Source organism: Pygocentrus nattereri, chromosome 4, assembly GCF_015220715.1.
Source record: "Pygocentrus nattereri isolate fPygNat1 chromosome 4, fPygNat1.pri, whole genome shotgun sequence".
NCBI classification, from domain to species: Eukaryota; Metazoa; Chordata; class Actinopteri; order Characiformes; family Serrasalmidae; genus Pygocentrus; species Pygocentrus nattereri.
Genome location: NC_051214.1, coordinates 15,190,219 through 15,213,633, shown reverse-complemented (window position 1 = coordinate 15,213,633; position 23,415 = coordinate 15,190,219). Strand labels below are relative to the sequence as shown.

Here is a 23,415-nt window from a genome sequence, read left to right as displayed (position 1 = left end):
AGCTCTTTGTAAACTTAGGGACCATCAGGAGTGGAGCTAAAGAACAGGAGTGGAGATATGTATATATGCTATATCAAGATAAAAGCAGACAAACAAAGAAATATTCACTTTTTTTTGTTTGTTGTTTTCATAGCTTAGGTAGCTGAAAAAAAAAAAACTAAAAAATATTTAACAGGTCATTCAGAAGGCTCTCATTTTCAGATACACATGTTCTGTTTTATTTTCTTGTCTGCTGATCTGGTCAAATCAGCCCTTCAATATAGTGCTGTTCAACATGATCACATGATGCATTGTTGCCATTTTGTTTGGCTGTTTCATTGCACTTGTTAAGGTGAGCCACTTGTAGATGTTGTGGCTGAGTTTCAAAAGTGCTAAAGCATGCTGTACATTGTGCGGCTCTAATGAAATTTAGTTTCATGTGGCTTTGAAGCAACTAAATTTGCTAGAATGTGTGATTAATTATAAACTCCCATTAAGATAGTAAATCCATTGTGATGTTGTGTGTGTGTGAACATTTGTTTGCATGTTTTAAATCAGTGTTTTGATATCTGTGGAGCACTGGTGATCATCAGAGCCACCTTTTTAATAAAGCATGAATGTGAAGGCAAGGGTAGCTTGGTGAGGAGTTGTGGGCTACTGCAGGAGGCACAGCTAGCTTCAAACAGAATGCAAAGAGTGATTTAGCAGTCTGACAGCACGTGTGCTAGCCTTGAATGCTAGCTGTGTAAGTGCAGGAGGACTCACGTGGATCTCCACAGGTCAGCTTGTAAGGCTAGCAGCTGGAAAGCTGCAAAAAGATCTTTGAGGGAAGCTTGGCATTTTACAACAACTGCTAACTGCGAGTCACATCAAGCACAGAGGGAATGAGCTAGAAGGGACCATCAAATATGACTCATGTTTTGTGAGTTTGAAATAGATTTGCTTCTGCTGCACTACACAGCTGTTTTCCCTTCTGCCATATGGACATAAAGAGGTAATATCAGCAGATCAAAACTAAGAATGTCCATGGGTACTGTAGTACTCTGTCAACCATATGAGGTGCCAGTAGTTAAATAAATCACTATTTGGGTATTTTCATTCATAGCGTTTACTTCTCCTACAGCTCTGCTTAAGCATGAATATTTGAAGCATCTGGAGCTTGTAACAGACAGACAGGTGGCATATTTCTTTACCTTGTATATTTCAGTTTAACAGTGTGTCAGTAAAGCCTAACTTAAAATATTGAAGTAGTCAGTTAGCCTGTTAACTGTCTGCCAAGCTATTCAGGCTAGACCTAGCTTAACAAAATCCTTTCATGATATATATGTAATCCATAACATCAAATATTTAATATTACTTAATGAACATGAAATTTGAAACTACAAACATGCGTGTATTCATAAGATCTTGCTGGTATGGGTTCGTCTTTTTCAATAATGCACACAACATTGACATACCTGCTTGTAGCTCCCCCCTTTATGAGAATCTGCTAAACATAGATTTATAAAGACCTCCAGAGAGCATGATTGTTATTCAAATTGTGAACTAAAAACTAAGCAGTGAAAGCCAAGTATTATTTATGCAGTAATCAAGACAGTCCTATGCCTATACTTAATACTTTTATTTAAACAGAAACGAGAGAAGAGGAAACATGAGAAGATCCTGAGTGAGGAGCTCTACCGAGCCATCATCAACCTCAATCAGTTTCTGTCTCCTGAGCACTGCATTGACTACATCGCCTGGGACATGGCTCGTTACACTAAGAGGTGTGTGTACATGACTCTATTTGGATCTCATGAACATGCATTCAGATCCGAAAGAATGCGTTTATTTATGTATTTATTTATTTATTTTGGGAACAACATAATGCAAAAAACATAATCCATACTAGCCTCTTTAGTGGACCTTATGTTTGAAAGAAAGGAATGAGAAATAAAGTAACAAGAAAACCAGAGTAGGAGTAACTGCATACAGGCCAAAATCTTTGTTTTTGTGTGTTGAAAATGTGAAACTGTTCAAAGCTGTGTTTTTTTGTTTAGTCATACTGGCTAGCATTTTTGAGTTCTGCTCAAAATTATCTAAAATTTTCACTAACAAAACAGTACAGGAAAATTTTGGCAGTGTCATGTTTTAGTAGTGACAAAATGGAGTGTTCAGTCATTTGTTTTAATAAAATAAACATATTTAAGGTATAGGGTCCAAGCCAAAATGTGTTTTGAACTCTGACTTAAACCAGTTCAGTAGAATGATCTAACCCAAGTAACAGGATTCTTATCAAGCCAGTAACTGTAATGTGATTGCAAGAATGTGAACTGTAATATGTTAACCTGATTTGTTACAGCAAAAAAAATATATATATCGCATTAATGTAACACATTAATTTGTACTAATTCTCCCAAACAGTGTCAGTAATATGCAACATTCACCTCTTCTTATACAGTAAACTCTGTAACGTGTTGGACCGGTTAGGGATGATTGCTGAGAATGTAGTGAAGCGGACTGGATTCTACATCAACCGATCCGATTTCCACTGTCACACGTTACGGCCAGATGAAAGGTGAGCACGCATACACTGTACACCTTAACAGACATCTTGTTTTTCTGGAACGTGGGGTTGGTGAAGTTTTAATCAAATTGCAGGTGATGTAAAGTAAAAGAAAGAATAGTGTTTGTTTATTTATCAATCGATAGTGCCTCCTTTTTTCCTCACTGTGGCAGCTGGGCACACGGCCTTTCTTGTGAATGCATAGAGTGCTCCACAGCAGCAAGGCCACAGGTCTCAAAGAGCTTTGAAAGAAATGAATGAAAGAGAATGACAAATAAAAGAGAGCTCTTGGCTTTTGCCTTGCATGAAATTATCATTCCCAGGACAAGGATAGTAAAGGAAAGCAGTCTGAATGATATTGGCCTGTTTAGTTGTTTAAACTGTGGATTAGTTCCATGTAAGGGTGGGTGATATGGCAAAAATGTGCAATGATATTTGAAGACATTTTCATGATAGATGATATGTAGCTTGATATTTAGTTTAGCAAAAGTCAGTGTTGAAATAAACAGAATGCACCAACAAAAAGTGTGCCACATTTAAAAAAAAAAAAAAAAAAAAAAGGCTATGAAAAGCTGGAAGTACATTTTTTGTGTTCAACATTTGCAAAAATCTGCAAACAATTTAAGAAGGAAGAGAATGAAAATCAATTGATAATATAAATTAATAAAATAAGATAATAGCATAATGGACTGACATCCAATTATTAGTTGTGCAATGTAGTAGTAGTATTTGTGGTTCTTGTTGTTGTTGTGTTTGTTTTTGTAGTTGTTGTTTCCAGGTTGGTTTAGTGTTCTACAAGTACGATGATACCCATGATATACTTGGACATATTTTGACAATTTATCACAATAACCATATTTTCATTTTGCCCATTCCTAGTTTTACACACCTCTAGTCAATGCAGCAGTGTTAGCCTTTTTGTTTTTTTTTTTTTTTTTTTTTTCTGTTAGTTTGCATTTCCCATATGGTTCTTTTGTGCGCATCAGGAGTATTTTGGGAAACTGATGAAAGGGCACGTGCAAAAGAAGCCTTTGTCTCTTGCGTTTCTGTTCCCATAAAGAAACAATGAGCTTAAAAGAACAAAAATGAAAGAAGTGCAAATGATTGGAAAAAACTTATTCTACCCTCTGTGTGTAGATGGGGTGATTTAGGAGGACTGGTGGTTGCTCATGGCAGACTACAGGTAAGCTTCTGAAAGAGTACATGTAACCTCTCCTTATTGTAAATATGTGTAGGCATGTACATCAACATGTCTTCATTTTATTAACAGTGGTGGGCTTGAAGTATTTACACTGTATTTCTCCCCATTGAGTGTTTTGTGTTTCCTTTTGCAGACTGGAGTTTTAAGGACTAATTGTGTGGACTGCCTTGACCGCACAAACACTGCTCAATTTATGGTGGGCAAATGTGCCCTGGCATATCAGCTTTATGCTCTCGGGATGATTGATAAGCCAAAACTACAGTTTGACACAGACTGTGTCAGGTACAATCTAAAATCTTAAACCTAATTCGTTTTTCTTATGGTCAAATTTGAAGACGAGCTGTGTACACATAAAAAAAAGAACACCTTATATTTACTCAAAATTAAGGCAACAGATTACACAAAATATCAAGTAAACATTACTTAGGTTGGTTTTGAGTAAATACAACACTTAATTGTAAAAGTAATGCATTGAAGGTGAGAAGAAGTAAATACAAAACATGAAACAATGAAATGTTATTCAATAAATGAATTAATAATTGAGGTCATTTAAAGGCCAGAAAATGAATAATTATCTTTTTGACCGGAAAATTGTTTACAACTCACATGTTGGAAATAAACATGTAATATGTTTCTTATATGATAGTTCTGTGGAATTGAATAAGTTTCAGATAATATCTAGAAAGCTATGAAGTTATTCTAAAACACCTCTAAATTGAAGATGTATAATACTAAGAATTAAGTTATAGTAAAAAAAAAAAAAATGCAGAATGCTTTGTATTTCAAAAGTGCTGATAAGCTACAGCAAAAATTGATGAATAATTTATTCCAAAAACACTTAAATAAAACATTTTAAATACTTTTTCGTGTCTAGTTTATAGAATTTAATTAGTTACATATAAGACACCAAAAATGATTAGAAGTGTGTAATAAAAGTTCTGTGGGGAGCACCAGATTGTTCAGAGGTGGAGTAACCTGAATTTTTCATAGATTTTTGTTTTTAAACTGTGCGCAGGTTGTTTGAGGAGCTGTATGAGGATCATGGGGACACATTGTCTCTGCAATATGGAGGCTCTCAGCTGGTTCACAGAGTGAAAACATACCGCAAGATAGCCCCATGGACACAACACTCCAAAGATATCATGCAGACACTTTCTCGTTACTACAGCAATGCCTTCTCAGGTACCACACAGTAACTCACTAAATTATGTCTACTGTTGTCTATTCATATGCAAACATTCACCTACTTCTAGTTCTGTATCTGTAATAATTTAGTTTGAAATAATCTTAAAATGATGCCATAAGGCTGATGATGTAATACTGCTAAAGCAAGTTCTGCTTTCCTGCATTACAAAATCATTATATACAACACAGCAAGCCTTTGTGCGTTAATGGGAAAAATGACACACTGTGTATGATTTAGAAGCTATGCAGTATATAAATTAGAATGTCAAGCATGTGACATTTTTCCCTTTTACCAAGTAAGCACTGCCTATTGTGAAAATACATCAAAACATATCAGTGAACCAAATGAGGGTTCTAGAGTTTTAGGGAGAGAGTGGCAAGAGTAATCAGTTACTTGCTTTTCATTCTCATTTTTCATCCTTATTAATTATTCATATTGGTTTGTGTTATTCATTGTGGTTATTGTGGAGATTTAATAGAAATGCATACTGTAAATACAGTTAAACCCTTTAAAATGTGGATGTCGACAAAGTTGTTATTTTAGCTAGGGGTGTATTTATTTCTTAATGGGGGTAAACGGTGGGGTAAAAGAATTAAAACCAATTTTATACTTTCAGGCTTTTTTTCTGAGGCTCAAAAGTAATTATGCAGTTGGTTAAAAAGCTGTTCCCAGGCAAGGCTTGTTATTCCCTTATTATTTTACTTAAGTAAGAAGATAAATGGTCTGCGCTTCACAGTACAGATTGAGACTGAGCCAAAAATTACTGTGTAAGCAATTTAAGATTTTTAAGGTAAAGAAATAGAATGCTCTGCAATGGACAAGTCAGTCACCTGACTTCAATATGGTCAATCATGCATTTCGCCTACTGAAGCCAAAACAAGCAGGAACTGAAGACACCTACTGTAATTGCGTGGCAGAGCATTAGTAAAGGAACTCATTGTCTGGTGTTGTCTGTGGGCTCCATTCTCAGGTAAAAGCAAAGAATTCAAGAAATAAAAATGCCAATTTATGATAATCTTAGTTTGTTCATTTACTTTTGATCCCCTAAAAATGAATGATTATGTATGAATTATGTATGCTGGAAGTCATCATTATTTATTTTTAACTCCAATATGCTCTGGTAGACCTAAAATAACAATTACCTTGTCAAAATAATTGATAGTAAATATTTATAGACTTAATTGATGCAAGCAGACTTGCAGCTTTATCCTATATATTTTCTTGCAAGTGTGTTCATGGCATTAAATGTTCCAGTTGGGTCTTTATAGAACCCCAAAATCTGCCACAGCCCTAAATCTGTTGTAAATCTATGCAGTGTCATAACTCAACATTTAGTATATACATATCTGGATCGGTGAAGCATGAAACTGAATTCTCAGCCTTGGCTACATGACACAATTGAGGCTATAATTGTGCCCCATTTTACTGAACTTACTAAATCATTAGTGGGTAATATTCTGCCTAACGTGATTGGCCCTTTACTGCGGCCTCTTGTGGTTATTGTGCATCCTGCTAGTTTCCCATGGCAACAAACCAATGTCTGTCGTCCATGGTAACCCAGCTCTTGGATGCTCTTCTAAAACTTCATATTAAAACTAGCTCTGCCCTCGAGCCCAATCAAGAAAGCAATAAGAGTCTTCACTGTACAGTTTCCAAAGATACAAAGTCATATCTGTCTTCCTGTGCTTTTCTGTGGAGAATTGGAGCTTTGAAGCAAATCTCTTTTGTTATTTCATACCTCATTTTTGGAAGGAAGGACTGCTGCAAACATTTGTTTTCTAGCAATAATTAGTAGACTGGGTGTTGAAAATGTCCCCTTCCCCCTTTCAGTGACTCATTTGTTCCATTTAATGAGATGATGATAGCAGAAGAATATGAGAGAAATGCAGTCTCAAGGGCAGAGCTGAGATGAGTACAATTATTGCCGTTTCGCCTCAAAGTCCCTACAACTGACCTTTATAATATTATCCCTGTGTGTAAGATTTGGATGCTAGAAACGCTGCTTGTGCGTAAATAAATATACTCTAAAAGTCTCAGAAAGTAGTTGTACAGACACATATATGAATACGAAGGTGGATATGGAATTATATGGAATTATCCTCAGAAGATGGGAATTTTTTTCTTCATTCATAAGTACTTTCCATACTCAGAGATTAAATCTTCTGTCTTTGAGGATACTGGGCATAATTAGCACATCTTATGTGAAAAATTAGTACCTATTCTACGAAAGTATGAAGTGACATTACTAGGAACTAATAGAATGGTTCTGTGATATGTAAATAGTGGCTACAGAATATATGGACACCAAAATATGTGGACACCTGACCATCACACAGATATGAGCTTGATAGACATTGCATTCCAAAACCATGGACATTAATATGGAGTTCACAATATTTCGCAATGATAGCACTTACAGTTGACCAGGGCTGAAAGCCCTGCAAGATAGCATGTGTGACTGTAAACCCCAAACTCGACAATTAAGAAGGCTGTCCAGATGCTTTTGGCCGTGTAGTGTAGCTGATATGACTGATTCTGCTTTCGGGGCAGAATTTAAGCAAGTTCATCACACCAAAATTGTCATTTTATTAATACTACCATATTAAATTTGACCTCTATGGTGTTTTTCATGAGTGGTCTCCAGTAACACTTATGCTGTGTAGCTGTGTGTTTTGATTAAAGCTGTTGAGTCAAAGGCAAGTGAGACTTGGTTTAATACAGTATCATTAATTTTATCCATTTAGGAGGCACTGCAATTTAACTGATCTCACAGTAAGATCTTTTTTAAATCCATTACGAATCTGCAGTGTCTGTAAGTCTGAGAAGTAATCATTCCAGAGTATATTACATTTCTGTATTTTGCACCTGGAGCTCCCTCAGTGATGTTAGTCCTGCTGAGATCAACCTTTGATAAAACCTGTTAGACAGCTTTACTTATTTTATTCAACCAGAGGAAAAGGCATGACTTGATGCAGGTCCTTCAAGCTGCAACATTATTTGCGAAGGCCTGTTCAATGAGAAAAAAAAAAGTTTATCATTCTGTTTATGAAGAAAAAAAAAATATAACAGCAGAAGAGCTGATTGAACCTCCCAGGCTACTTGGCCTGTCTTCTGTCACTGTAACCTGGACATCTTCTCCTACTTTACCCCTGTTACTTTTTCTAGCTGTGCTTGTCTGCTAATTCAGCCTTTTTCCCGCCATCCCACTTCACTTTTCTCCTCATAAATGGAAGACACAGTGTTGCCATATTCTCTTGTGACTCAGCTTATTCATATCTATTTATGTGCAGTCTTCGTAATCTAGGACCTTTTAAGGAGCCCACTAGCTATCTAAATCTAGCCACATTAAAAGGTCCAATAATTGTTAAAATTAGCAAGTATTTGAGTTTGCAGAAAAGTCAGAAACATTAAGAAGAAATGGAAATATCTTCCCTGAACAAAGCTTAATAGGCAGTTGCTTTCTCCTTGAGGTTTAATGTTGGCGCTTAGAAGAATGATCTACCACTTTTAGTCCTTTTCATTCTCTGTAATTATGTGATAGAGTGGAGCTGTTTTTGTACGGAGGATGGTAACAAGCAAATGGCTGCCAAAAAAATAGGTTTCCAGTGAAAAAGAGCTTTAATGTTAAACTAAAAGCACTGTGCTAAGTGCAACACATTTGATGCCTTTGCTTTTGATTCCAGTAGCTTACATTTCTATAGCAGACTATCTTTACCCATACGTGGACATTTACAAGGGGGTACAACTCATATCTGTCCGTTTTTTTTATCTATATATATAAAAGCTTATGGATGTGTCATATTTGTACTGCAAGTAATTTCAAATACATGTATACAAGTATTTTATGTAAGTCTTTTGAATTTCAACTTATTTTTATTAATATAGTATTATATCGCACTTCCCCGTTTTCTCTTAAAATGGACTGTTCTCTATTTTGGGGGGGGGTATGAGTATACACATCTGTTAGCTGTTTTTAGCAGTGTTTTATTTACTATTAAAAACAATAATTTAAAATAAATTATTAGCGAAAAACAGATTGGGTGGGTCCCTCTTTGCAACAAAAGCATGTTGTGCCACTGGTTAGGGCAGTTTGTCTGTAGCTCATTCAATGTGATGATTCAGGTAAAACATACAAGGGGCACAGGTAGTACACATTGGCTATGCAGTTCCTCTCATTTCATCTTTCCTCCAAGCATATGCTCTGGGCTTTTAATTTCATGATTTCATTTTAATTTCTCTCTCTCTCTCTCTTTGTATTTCATTTTGGTTAGCTTGAATACAAAGCTATCGGACATATTTATACAATTTCAGAGGCTCTTGTCCTCGTCTTGTATCACCTAAACATGCTATCCTCTGTATCATTATACGCTACTTGTAAGATACACAGTGTAGATTAATAGTAATATCCTATATTTGTCTATTTATCATATTCTCAGGGGATGGGTCTTAAGTCTTTAGTAGAGAATTTCAGTCTTGTTATTAGCTGCACCTGTTTGACTTTATTATGAGGAGAACAACATTACAGTAATTGCAGATGTTTATCTTTCCTAATTTGTGCCTCCAGGTCCTGGTTATGGGGACTCAGGGGAGCTTTTGTCACACATAGCTCAAGGCCCCGAGTAGGTTGAACTTTGTCGCTCTGAGATTATATGCACGTTTTGACACTTTGCATTTTCCAAAAGGATAAGATTGATATGTTGAAGATTATAATGGTATGTTGGCATTTATAACAGATCATTCAATTATTAAACAAAACAGAAACTGACAGTGCCAACGAGAAAAGAAACCAACAAACAAAAAAAGTATTTTTCATTGCGGCGGTGACTACAGTTATCCAGGTCATAATGTAAATTCACTACAGTGTTCTTAATGCAGTGTTCAAACCCCAATAGTGCGCATGAGCATAGTAAAACTGAATGCTTAAGGTTTCCTGCATCAAAGTTGTTTTTCTTTTGCTGAAATTTCACAGATCGAAAGTCTAAAGTCAAGGCAAGTCAGATTCGAGCGTGAGTCTGAGTCAAGTCAGGTCAGCATGCTATCCAAGTGCAACTCAAGTCTGAGTCACTCACTCGAGTCCTGGTCTCTGCTATATATAGTAATTTATAGAGACCAATCTATCAGTTCAAACTGTGGTCTGAACTGTTTAAACCTAAGGCATTAATTGAGGTAGTAATAAGCTAATAATAAATACTGTAAGGTGCACCATATGGACAAAGGTATTGAGACATCTACACATTACACCTACAAGAGCTTTTTTGACTATTGGGAGGTGATTTTCCCAAAGCCTAACCCTTAAATTTGAACTTGTGAGAATAATACTTTTTAAAGATGTTCTTGATTTCTTAAAAGATTTAGATTTATTGTGTTTAATTTGTATTAAAAGAACTTCACAAATGCTGCAACTTTGAGAATGGTCACTTTTAATGGATGATTTTATGTTACATTTTTGAGTTGTGCTTAAAATCTGCTAAATTGTGACCATTGCAACAGTCATTACTGCAAAATTTGGTAAGGTTTTCTGTAGTGATATAATTGTTTTGGTAGTGACAAAATGGAATATTCCATCATATTTTTTAATAAAATAATGATAAATAAAATTCTAAATTTGTTTTGAAATCTGACTTGGAACCAGTTTGGTGGAATGATCTATATCGTATCACTTCAGTGTCATTCAAAATAGTTTTATCAACAATGCACAACAGAGCAGCCCCAAAGTAGTCTGATAAATCTTGCATTTTCATTACTATTTTCCTAATATTTCTTTTCTCATGGATATCCAGGATCACATGGCTTGGATAAGGTCTCATCTGTGCATTTGTGCTCCTCTTCTTCGTCTATTCAATTGTATCACCACACATTCATGTCCAAAGTTAATTTGTGGGCGTGTGCGTGTGTTTGTTGTTCTTGCTTAGACTGTGTGTGTGCACATGTGTTAGCGGCTTTAGTGTTAATACAAATTTCAGCTTTCTTCAATAAATAAGATGCCAGACTTGCCTATAGGGATTTCAGAGAAAGACAGAAAGAGGGAGAGAGAGTAATGTGCTCCCAGACCCCCTCATTTAACTCTTAATTATAGGCTGCAGCAGTTAGTACTGCACGTGGCTCTACAGATATGAGAGAGAGGGGGAGAGAGAGCAAGAGAGACGGCTTGAATGATAAACTGTCATCCATATCCACTGTGGCAGATCCAGACACGTGTTACTGCTCTACCGCCCTTCAAAGTCCTGTTGCCATTCTTGTCTTCTACAGTCTGCAGTCATCTCTGTTTCTCATAGTATTTGTTGTTTTCATCCATTGGAATTCCTTTGGAAGTGGCTTGTATTGCTGCTCCATGTTTCCAATGCATTAACGTTGTTTATTGAACCTGTTTTTTCTTCCTATTTCTGTCTGACAAGTCAACTCACCATGATGGTTGTCTCATTTGTTTTTCTCTTTTTAAGAGGAATGCTTCCCTGGAAAGTCAAATACATATGGTCTAATGAGTGTCGCTTAAAACTTTTTGAAAGACATAAACATCTGTCGTCTTAGTCATTTAACTATAATCAAAGAGGTCATCTTCAAACACCATTTGTCAGTGAACCATTTATTCAAATTCTTTGTTCTCACTCTATCCCATCCACATTCTTTCAGTTCCTTTCAGTTTCCTCAGTTAGTCAGTCAGCTAGTTCTAAACTCTCTAGGTTCATCTCTGTTCCCATGGAAACTACATTACATGTCCTAAACCATGTAGACACCCAAACACTATATTTGCATATATGTACTTGTTGAGCATCTCATTCCGAAAACCATGGGCATTACTATGGAGCTTGTTCACCCTTTGCTATATTAACAGCCCACACATTTAGAAGAAAGCTAGATTTTGAAACATGACTACAGGGATTCGCTTCCATTCAATCATCAGAGCATTTGTAAGGTCAAGCACTGATCATGGACATTGTTTGGTTTGCAGAGTTCCAATGCATTCTAAAGGTGTGATGGGGTTTGAGTTAAGAGCACTGCAGGTCAGTCAAGTTCCTCCACACCAAACTCTGTAGTAAACCATTTCTTTATTGACCTCCTCACTTTGTGCACACAGTCATTGACATACATTAAGATTATCCTTATGTGATGTGGCTCAAGCCATGAAGAACAGCCCCAGACCTTTATTTCTGCTCCACCAAACTTTAAAGTTGGTGCTATGCATTCAAGTAGATAGCATTCTCCTGGCCTTGTCTCTCAGGCTACCAGATGGTGAAATGTAATTTGTCACTCCAGCGAACATACGTCCACTGCTCCAGAGTCCAGTGTCAGTGTGCTTTACACCATTTCTGCCAATACTTGGCATTGCACATGGAGATCTTAGGCGTCTTCAGTTTAGAAATTGGTAGAGAGCATTGCAACCGAGGTTTGATTGTTTTCAAGTTATGTGCTTTAGGGCTTAGCAGTGCCGCTCATGCATGTTCTAGTACTTTGTGGCTGAGCTCTTTTTGCTTTTAGATTTTTCCTCTTCAATAGCTGCACTTAGAGTTGGCCAGGGCAGTTGGCCAGATTTGACAAACTGACTTGGCATTCTCTGGCAGTGCCCGTCCTTCAGAGTTCTTCAGTACAATTAATTCTACGGTCAGTATTTGTTCTAAGGAGATGGCATAGCCTGTTAGCAGTGGGTGGCTGAAATAGCTGAACCCACTGCTTAGACGTTAGTATGGCCACATACTATTTCCTTTTTACCAAATATCTCTCTCTCTCTCTCTCTCTCTCTCTCTCTCTCTCTCTCTCTCTCTCTCTCTCTCTCTCTCTCTCTCTGTCTGTCTCTCTCTTGCTTCCTCTCTCTCTATCAGATGCAGACAGGCAAGATGCCATAAACCTCTTCCTACAGGTGTACCAGCCTTCTGAGTCCAAGCCTCATCTTTGGGAACTGCCTACAGACTTCTATCTCCACCAGAGCAACACCATGGCTCTACCCCAAGAAAGACGCAGGTGTGTGTACATGTATGTATGTGTGTCTGTTCAATTGCATCAGCACACATGCACGAAGTTGATTTGTGTGTGTGTTTGTGTTTGTGTTTGTTCTGGCTTTGGCTGTGTAGACAGACATAGTAAATTTAAGCAGCTATGTACAGAGTAGGAGGCAGGTAGAATGAATGGCTGGAGTAAGGAGGACAGAACTTACAAGGAACATCAGTATCCCAAAACTGTGTTGAAAAGAACAGTTTTAGTATAAAATAAATAGACCATTGGTTTAAATGTTGGTTATAGTGTTATTCTTTCACTACACCTGTGTCCCATTTCATACCCACCTTTTCTGCATTGTACACAACTTTGTGCACATATTTGCAAGAGCAAACATTCTTAGATTTTTCCCCTGCCTCTCCTGTTACTTGATTTTTGTTTTTAATTAATTATTTTTTCATTCCTGGGGCTGTGTGGTGCATATAGAGAGGGGAGGCCCCTGACTTTATGATCTGACCCACTTTCACTTCTCTATACTGGACCATGCTTGGCTGCTTAGGGCACTTTTTTTTGAGAAACTTGCATAATAGAGACTCCAGATTATTCTGTGGCCCAAGAATCAGATTGTTAAAGGCCCGAGTTGATGGGTCAGCTATTATCATGGAAAATGGAACGGATGGAATCTAGCCTATTTTTCTTGGCACAAACCATGCTACGGTAGACATGCAGTGAAATGATTACTCTGAATTCAGGGCAAATTGAATAAAATACATTTTTTTTGTTCAGGTGAAATTACCAGCGACTGAGGAGGGCATTATGCTGGCCTATGTGGGTTATTGGGTACAAGGCTTGTTTCAATGCTGGAAATGCATATGCAGAGAAAACTCAATATTACACTAATATTCCTGTTGTAAATTTTATGTTACGTCTTTGTTCCATCCACACAGTTACACATATTGGTGGTCAGATGGTGTGCTATCCTACCTGCCGTTACCGTATGATGAAGGTATTTATATTTTTGCATAACATTGTTTTTGTGTGTTTACCAGTGGTTTGGGATAGAATAAAAGACTGAGGAGAAAATAACAACAGTGGTGAAAAACAATTCTAAGTATGATCTTGTTAAACTCATCGTTTTTGATAGTTGATTAGTTAAACGGGACTTCCAGCATTTTATTTCAAACACATTGTCTAATTCAGTGATTGACAATGTCAAACTACATCTAAGGCATCAGGCAACACGGGCTTAGGTAGCTTTCAGAAGCATTAATCTCTTCAGATGGCCAATTCCAATCACCACTACCGTGAACAATTCTGACACAGTAAGTTTATCTGGAATAGAGCAATCCATGTAAGACTTCTCTAAATGACTTTGTTTACATCTTAATGTTGTAATTATGCAGACGTTTAGAAAAATCATTGCTTTAACAGCACCGACCATCTAGCCCTTATTCCTCACAAATTGTTAAATGAAGTAAAATGCATGTAGATCACAACACTTAATTCATAGGAACAGGTATTGTGGGGTGTGATAAAGGGCCAATGTACCAAATAATTTTCACATTTTATGTGAAAGATTTCCAAGTAATATGTAGTATTGTTTTGTGATGTCACGAAAACAAATTCATTCATGTGTATTCACTCATTCAGCCTAGACTAGTTTAGCTCTACCCATTCACACTGAAGTTATAAGAAATCCCAGAATAGTTTTTAAATGAAGCATAATATAGGGCATGCAATCAGAATAGAGGTAATTTACATTTATCAGTATCACACTGGAAGCACTGCATTGTGTCACACAGTGTGCAAAAATTCAAAGCCATTGTTTTTAATAAAATGAGCACACGTGGTGACTTCCAGCACTACTCAGGATTTTGCCTTTACTATGTTAAATTAAAGCCATATTAAGACCACAGAAAGCCACAGTAGAAGACAAGGCTTGGAATTTACACACACAAATACATGATAAATGAAGTTGAATTTTAATTTATATGAGCGTGAAAATTAACGTCATTTTTATCGGTACGCTCACTGCAAACCATTGTACATACAGTTAGGCAAAATACTTTGGAAAAAGTAATGATTCCTGTATACAGAATACACTGTCCTAAGTGTATTCAGTAACATAGTCCATCACAATATATAAAATGTGTATGTATATATATATATATATATATATATATATATATATATATATATTTACAGTTACATCTTGGTGTACTTGGGGAAAATTTGAGAGTTTTTGGAACATTTTCTTTCTCTCTCATTGCCTGCTTCAGTGCACTACTGCCCTGAGCAGAAGTCCAGTACAACACTGATGCTAAACTTATCATTCACAAGCATGTCCACTATCAACTACACAGTTTGATCATTCCTCAAATGTGCTGAGTAATGCTGAAGTTAATAACTGGCTTATCACATTGATTTATCAGTCTACTCGGGCTACTTTTTTACAAACTTTAGTGTTTGTGAAAAAAGCTGTTATTTAAGGTCCTCTTCTCAATTCATATTCTGATGTTCCTTAAGGCTTTCATTACTTGGATCAGGTGTGTTTGGTAAGGGTTTGGAACTAAACTTCTCAAGGTAATAGGTCTCCAAGACCAGGATTAATCCTTGATGTAATATATTTATGTGTGTGGTGGGTAACTGTTTATTCACCATGTATAACCCAATCATGAATTCACTTTTCTATGTAGTTCCATGTGAGAAGAACAAGAAGAAGGTTTTGGTGAAACGAGTGAACCGGTATGAGGAGAGCACAGACATGTACACAGAATTCTTCAAGCCCTATGAGCTCACCTCATTTGATGATACGTTCTGTATCGCCATGACCAACTCTGCAAGGTCAGTTCCACTCCATTCCATTAAACTTTTATTCTTGGTCGCCAGCTTCATTTTGTATATATAATTAAAAGTGTAAAAATATTCAGCATTCAAGTCCATCTCTTAAAAGAATTAGATTTAATCAGTATAGTTCTGAAACAGTGAAAACATACATTAAATATTTCATCTGGAATATTATGCATCTTTATTTACTTTAATAGAGATGAGTTTTATGTTTCATCTTACTCGCCTCTTCAGCAATTACCTTCTTCTGATTGTTCCCTTTCTCAATCTCTTTTTTCGTCTTTTTTGTCTCTCTATTCATATGTTTTTGGTAAGAAAGGTATCAGCTAGTTCAGTTTGTATAGGCCTCTTTTTGTAGGTCATTTTGTGACTTTACAACTGTCTGAAAAATACCATATCTAAATCCATAGCTGGGTGCAGGTATTGATTGTTATTGTTAGTTGATTGTTTTTAGTTAAATGTTCTTACTTTTTGTGTGATATTGTTTCAACATTTATTTGCATTATGTATGTTTTGTGAAGTATTTTTTTTATTGTCTTTATTTTAGGGAGTTCATGCCAAAGAGTGTTGGACTTGATCCCAGCCCATTCACAGTGCGCAAGCCAGAAGAGACTGGGAAGTCAGTCTTAGGGTGAGTATGGACTTTACTGCAATGCTAAACAGCTTGTCTACAGCCTTGCAGAAACAGGCTCAGACGTTTCAGTAGAAACATATTTATTAGAAAAACTGGCAGACATTCAGAGTGAAAGCTACATGTCAGATTGGTGTCTATCATGGAAGCTGAAGGATTTAGAACAAATCATTGAATAGAATTGTATGCGTCTGTAATAGGAGCATGAAAAATGTGAAGGGAAAAAAAGAGAGTGTAGAAAGATGTAATCAAGAATTGTTTTGCCTGTTGTTCTGATACCGTGCACAATTACTTGCACTCATACTCATACTAACATCAGATACAATGTAATACAATAGCTGCTATGCTAATGAACAAACGAATCAAGCTGGCAGAGAACAAGGTTCTGCTCACATACAGAAGTGTTGCTGATGTCAAATGAAAATCGAATGGTGATATAAACAGTTGTTTGTTTTGTTTAATAGTTGTGTGCTTCTGTTATAAACAGCATTTTTAATATTATAAAGCAACATTCTAAGAAAGAAGCTATGTTGATAGTCAAAGGTGCCTTTCAATTAATTGCTAAGCCTTTTTGCCCCATTATGTTTGTATTTCCTCTGTTTACCTTTCCTCTGTTTTGGGTTAGACTGTTGGAGTGTTTCTTGCCCTCTTAAATTGTGTCAGTCTGTTAATACATTGTGATACGGGCAATTCTGCCAAAGCTGTACTAACAGAACAAGCATTTCTTCCACTTTAGTTCACATACGCATGAGCTTACTGAACGTAGTGTTTCCTTCCATATGATCAGTCAGTTTCTCTTGACCATTTAACCTTACATTTAGAGCCAGAGTCCCTATTCTGAGGGTTCTTTGAGCTACGAACCTAACCTAGCACCACAGGTGACACAAGAGGGCCTCTGCTATCAGTAGTCAATCCTGTAAGTACTGCTAATGCAATGGCAGCCAAGGAAAACATGAGTGATGTGGCAGCTAAAAAATTAGACTAGATACACAGAGCAGAGCTTACAATGTTTGTGATTGACAGAGATTGATTACAGGCTGCTTATTTGCCATGGCCATGTCATTTTCAGAATTTACAAGTATTACTAAAATGTGTATCAGAACCAAATTTGTGGAATTTACCCAGGTCTGCAGATGTCTATGGGATGCCAGTGAAAGAACTCTTTATTAAACCCATACCTGGTACAGAAGTCATATGTCATTTTTAATTGTGATCTGTTTATAATCAGCATATTGTATTGAGTGCAATGCAGTGTGAGCTGTTTTGTAAAGTAAGTGGTGTAGTAAAGGGCATCCCACCTAATTCATTTGTGTCTTCACCAATTATTAACATTAACATCATTCAGATGACTCCAATAAGGCTGTTAAACCTGAGTGCTGACCAAAACTGGTCTAAATATGAATATTAAGGGCTTTAGAATTAATCATGCAGGCAATCACGTGTTGCCAGGCTTTCATTACCTGCAGTGTGTAAATAATAAAGACTAGGTTGGCATTGAGTCACCTCTCTGAGGAGATTTTGGTTTCATATATGAATACAGTTCTCCTGGTCTGGTGCTGAAATGATATTAATGCTAAGGTTAAAAGAGTAGTACAAGATAGTTTTCATCTTCAATCCACGACCACAGTTATGTAGCCAGTGTTTTGTCCTGATCTAACACACTCATCAGCTTTTTCACAGGATTCAGATACTTTACTAGGGCTGTATAAAGCTGGAGCTGAAAAACCCTGGTGTATTGTATGACAGTGCATAAGTTCTATATATTAAATAAGATTCTTGTTTCTCCCTGCGTTGTTGACAGTCACTTGTGTGCTGTTCAAGCTTCTCTGAAAAACTATCCCAACAAATGTTTTTGCGGAGGTTCTGTAGACCAACTGCAACTCTACATTGATTAAATGTTCAAGTAAAATAAATGAGGTTAAGTATTTTTGGTCCTCTGAGTGGACTCATCCTCCGTTTTTCGACACTGGATAGCAAACAGCATTGTTATAAAATATAGTACAAAATGGGGAAACCAGGCGGAGCAGTGGTTAATTAGATTTAGTTTTAGTTTATGCAGCAGCAGCAGCATCAGGAGGCTCAGTTCATGAGGGTGAGGTTTGCACAGCATTGTACTGCATGAAGCTCAATGGTGGTCAAACCCATCCAGAAGGCTGGTGAGCAGTGAGCACCCGATCAAGGCAGAAGAAGCAACAGCATCATGCGACACAGGGTGGGCTGCTGTTCAACTCGGCAAAGAAAAGAAAAACACAGAGTTAATTCACAGATTGCAGTATTAACAGAGTGTAGCACGGACTCCAGCAGGTCTAGTTATTACAGCCTAACTAAAAGGGAGAAACCAGAAAGGTAACAGAGACATGAGGGCTCCCTGAGGTGTTCAGTGGCCCTCTGCTCACCTGTCAACAAACCTGAGTGAATGTGTGAGAGCATCGGGATGACAGCACCAACACTCCCAGTTTACCATAATACTCTCCCTGAGCCCCCAGATCTGCACCTTTAATCTAACAGGGAAAACTGATTACCGAAGGCTTGACTCAACAAGTAAGTTTTTAGCCTAGACTTGAAGACCGAGGCTGTGTCTTGAGTCCCAAACACTGACTGGAAGATTGTTCCAAAGTTGGGGGGCTTTGTATGTTAAGGTTCTCCCCCCGATGTAACTCTAATTCTAGTACTAATAGTAAGCCAGCAACTTGTGATCTAAGCACCTTGTGATCAAATTTGGCACAAGATAAACTGCAACATTTAAATACGAATTCCGGCCACTTTTCAAAATTTTTGCATATTTAATATGTTGAGCTGTAAACAAAAGTCTTTCACTTTGAAATAGTCCATTGTTTCTGACACAGAGTTCTTTACAGTGGTGGGTATAGGAAGAAGGGCTTGTGATGTCCACAACATTAATGCAGCCATTTTATTTACTTAAAATGACTAGTGAACCTACATATGTCTTCTGAGTTTTTGTAATTATATTATGTTATTTTAATGTTGATGGTAAAATGGAGGAAAATCTGAAAAGTTTTCTTTGAGTATGCCCTGTATCTTTGCACCATGAAGGATTAAAAAAAATACAATGTAGCCTAAAAGTTCAAGTCAAATCTATTGGGGAAAACAATGCCTCAGGCATCAGGCAGCACAGTCATAACCATTTCCTGTAATCATTTTCTGTGATCTGGCTTTTAGAGACATACGACACTTCAGATGTCTGGTTCTGTTTAGCTGTTCAAAGAACTGACATAACTGTTTGTGAATAATTAAACCGAAAGTGTTGTGTTAGCATACAACATAGGCAGCAACAATTGTGGCAGACTGAGGGACTAGTTGTAACATTCGCGAAAAGTCTTTAATGTAAACAAAATTATTTCAACACAAATCTATGTTGTTTGAACCAAATGAGCTTCCCAACTTCAAAATGTAGATACATGTGTCAAAATAAATATGACAGAAGCAGTCTCAAATATGGGCTATATATTTTTGACCACAAAGTACAAGAGCTGGGATTAACACACTTAAACAGAAATTAATTTAATTTACATCACATCTGTAATGCTCTTTTGATGAGTACATTAAAGCTTTCAAAAAATCTGCTGTTTTGAATTCAAATTGGGGATATAGAATTCTCTGATTGTTTCTTTTGCATTAAAACTAACTGTAGAGGGTGATTAAAATAATAGGTGCAACAAGGGGCACTGATTACATCCTAAAAACATTTTCTTTGTATAATAAAAAAATAATTTAAATTATATTATTATATTATATTACTATTATATTATTATTATTATATATTAGTATATTATTATTATATTATATAATTATAATTTATAATAAATAATAGGTGTCAATTCTGCAAATATTACGCAACGCAGCAGTCAAACACATGTTTAAACAAAAGTTACTTTTATGGCACAAAACATGACCTTCAACAGTAGATCTGTCTGAGAATATATTAGAATACTGTGAAAATTTGCAGTGTTGCTGTAGAAATACGAGCACATAACCAAAAGCATGCTCTACTTGAACTACACAAAAAAAATTCATCTTTTTACCCCATGTTAGGTTGTGCCCCATGCCATATATTCTGAAATCAGTGTTTGAACAAGTATTTGCCCAAGATTATCAGAAAGTCTCTTATAAAGCAATGAGTCATGGTTACCTGTAGCTTCATATTTAATTACAACATGAACTGAAACATTTTAATAGTTCAGGAAATGGAGGAAAATTATCAAAAGGAATTGGCCATGTTAAGGCCATGGCAGGACCTGTGGCTTAATTCCACTTCCAATCAGACACTAGCTGTTTTCCAATTTGTCTTTGTGCCATTGAGTGCACTTGTAGAGACGGGGACATTTTAATATGAGTGCGGTGTCATTTATTTTTATGCACTAACAAAAGAGTCTATTATCGATTTTTTTTTTTTCTAATTTAGCCCCAGTTCACCCAGTAAACAAGCAAAGATAATGTTACGCAAAAGGCAAGCAAGCAAAATTTATTTATATAGAGCTTTTTACAACAGGTGTTGTCACAAAGCAGCTTTACAGGACAATCAGTATTACAGAGAGAAGAGAAAAGAAAAGAAAATCCAGGTCCAAGCCCCCATGAGCAAGCCAGCGGCGACGGTGGCAAGGAAAAACTCCCTAAAAGAGGAAGAAACCTTGAGAGGAACCAAGACTCAGAAGGGGAACCCATTCTCCTACGGTCAACACCGGATAGCAAACATTATTAGTATGAAGTATTATAGTAAAGTGGGAAAAGAAAAGATCTGAGGGTGAGGACTGCACAGCGTTGTAAAGCAAGAACCTCATTGGTGGTCAAGCCGGTCCAGAAGGCTGGTGAGCAGCGGCACTCGATCAAGGCAGAAGAGGCAACAGCATCAGATGCACAGGATGGGCAGCTGATCAACTCGGCAGAGAAAGGAAAGAAAAACACAGTCAGTTCTGTGGCTGACCACAGATTACAATATAGCAGTATAGCAGAGCAGCAGAGACTCCAGCAGGTCTAGATCTTGACAGGGAAGACTAATCACCAAAGGCTTGACTATACAAGTAAGTTTTTAACCTAGACTTAAAAACTGAGGCTGTGTCTGATTCCCGAACATTAACAGGAAGATTATTCCAGAGCTGGGGGGCTTTGTATGAGAAGGCTCTCCCCCCTGATGTAACTTTATTAATTCTAGGTACCAGTAGTAAGCCAGCAGCTTGTGATCTAAGTAGGCGTGATGGTTCATAGTAGGAGAGAAGTTCGCTCAGGTACTGAGGGATGACTCCGTTTAGAGCTTTATAGGTCAGTAATAGAATTTTATAATCAATGCGAAATTTAACTGGTAACCAGTGTAGGGTTGATAAAACTGGGCTGATATGGTCGAACTTTCTGGTTCTTTTGAGGACTCTGGCTGCAGCATTCTGGACCAGCTGAAGCTTGTTGAGGCTTTTGCTGGGACATCCCGACAGCAGGGCATTACAGAAATCTAGCCTTGAGGTAATAAATGCATGAACTAATTTTTCTGCGTCTTGTAGAGATAATGCATTTCTTAATTTAGCGATATTGCGGACATGCAGGAAGGCTGTTCTAGTGATATTAGTTATATGTGCATCGAAGGACAGATCAGCATCTATCACGACACCAAGATTTTTAACAGATGAGCTTGATGCAGCTGAGAGATTGTTAAGTGTTAAGTTAGACAGTTTGTTTCTAGCTGCTTTTGGACCTAGGAGGAGGACTTCAGTTTTATGTGAGTTAAGTAGCAGAAAGTTACTTGACATCCAATCTTTTATGTCTTTTATACAGTCCTCAATCTTGCTAAGTTTAATTTTATCATCCGGTTTGCTTGATATATATAACTGAGTGTCATCGCATAGCAGTGGAAATTTATGCCGTGTTTACTGATAATGGTGCCTTATCAATGAATCAGAAATCAGAGATGGCTTTTAGTGACTTTAGAACTAATGAGAGTGAAGCTACACTGTTAGAAATAAAGGTACTGTGCAGGTACATTTTTCGTTAAACAATGTAAGTGTACCCTCAAAGGTACAACAGTGGTTTTAAGGTCCAATTGTGTACTTTAAATTTATGAAAAGTACAAATTCTACCTTTGTACCCTGACTAAAGGTACTAAGATGTATCCTTAAGGCTACCACTTGGCACTCTTTTATTTGACATCAAGTCAAGCAGCCATAGAGTAGGTTTTAGATGTCATTCTTATGCATTATAACTCCCATTTTTCTGCCTTCTCATATCATGATTCTGGAAAGACGAGATGGAGGCACTGAGCTATGATTTTACTTAATTTCCCTGGAGCTTTAAATTCTTCCTCTGCAGCATTTTTGCCACATTCAGCAAGCACAGTAACTGCCTTGTCATGCTTCATGGCTTTACATGTGGTGCCAGCTTTGGCTGCATCAGTCAGACTTCTTTTTCACCTTTTTAAGTTTAATTTTAATTTAATGTTATATGTACTTTCCTCCTTCAATTTTAACACAGACTTAACTGCTTCTTCACTTTGTAAGCAATGGGAGGAGTTTCAGCTCATACCAGTATAAAGTGCTAACTCTGAAGGCAACATTTGGAATGTGTTTGGCACTGATGGCTCCTCCAATCACCAAATGAATTTTTGTCCAGCAACTGTTAAACTGAAATTACGTTGAGATTAGTGTTGTGCCATAGCTTTTTTGTGTCTTTTAGAAATTATGTATTAGGGCATCTGCCTTATTTGCTCAAATGATTTACTCAAAAAGAAAGATTTGTTCCATTTAGAAACTATGGGCCTCACTTACCAACCGTTCTTAAGAAGAAACGTCTTCTTAAAACCCACAGTTTTTACAAAGATTCTGACATTTAACAATGTTTTTTTATTTGGGATTTGTTCTATGCACACTGAAGAACACAAAGGTGTGAACAATTCTGTGGTTTAAGGAATCATGAATCTGGCTTAGACTTTTGCTTCTCAAGAACAAATCTAAGAAAAAAAAAGGAAGGCATTTCTTACACTTTTAGGATGTGCTTTTGATGGGAAGACAGCTTTAACTTAAAAAGAAGGATTAAAGAGTTGATGTGACAGTAAAATGCACAAATGTCAAGAATAGACAAATGAAATACTAATAGAT

At 36.9% G+C, this 23,415-nt stretch overlaps 1 protein-coding gene across 1 annotated transcript in view; it reads left to right on the top strand.

Annotated features, from left to right (window-relative positions):
* Positions 1–23,415, top strand: part of fig4a (FIG4 phosphoinositide 5-phosphatase a) — an 86,960-nt gene that overhangs the window by 35,113 nt on the left and 28,432 nt on the right. The window contains exons 12-20 of the mRNA XM_017723833.2: positions 1,612–1,745; positions 2,420–2,536; positions 3,662–3,707; positions 3,859–4,007; positions 4,741–4,907; positions 12,729–12,867; positions 13,788–13,846; positions 15,537–15,684; positions 16,235–16,318. Of these exons, the coding sequence (XP_017579322.1) occupies positions 1,612–1,745; positions 2,420–2,536; positions 3,662–3,707; positions 3,859–4,007; positions 4,741–4,907; positions 12,729–12,867; positions 13,788–13,846; positions 15,537–15,684; positions 16,235–16,318 (1,043 nt within the window). The remainder of the gene's footprint in view (positions 1–1,611; positions 1,746–2,419; positions 2,537–3,661; positions 3,708–3,858; positions 4,008–4,740; positions 4,908–12,728; positions 12,868–13,787; positions 13,847–15,536; positions 15,685–16,234; positions 16,319–23,415) is intronic.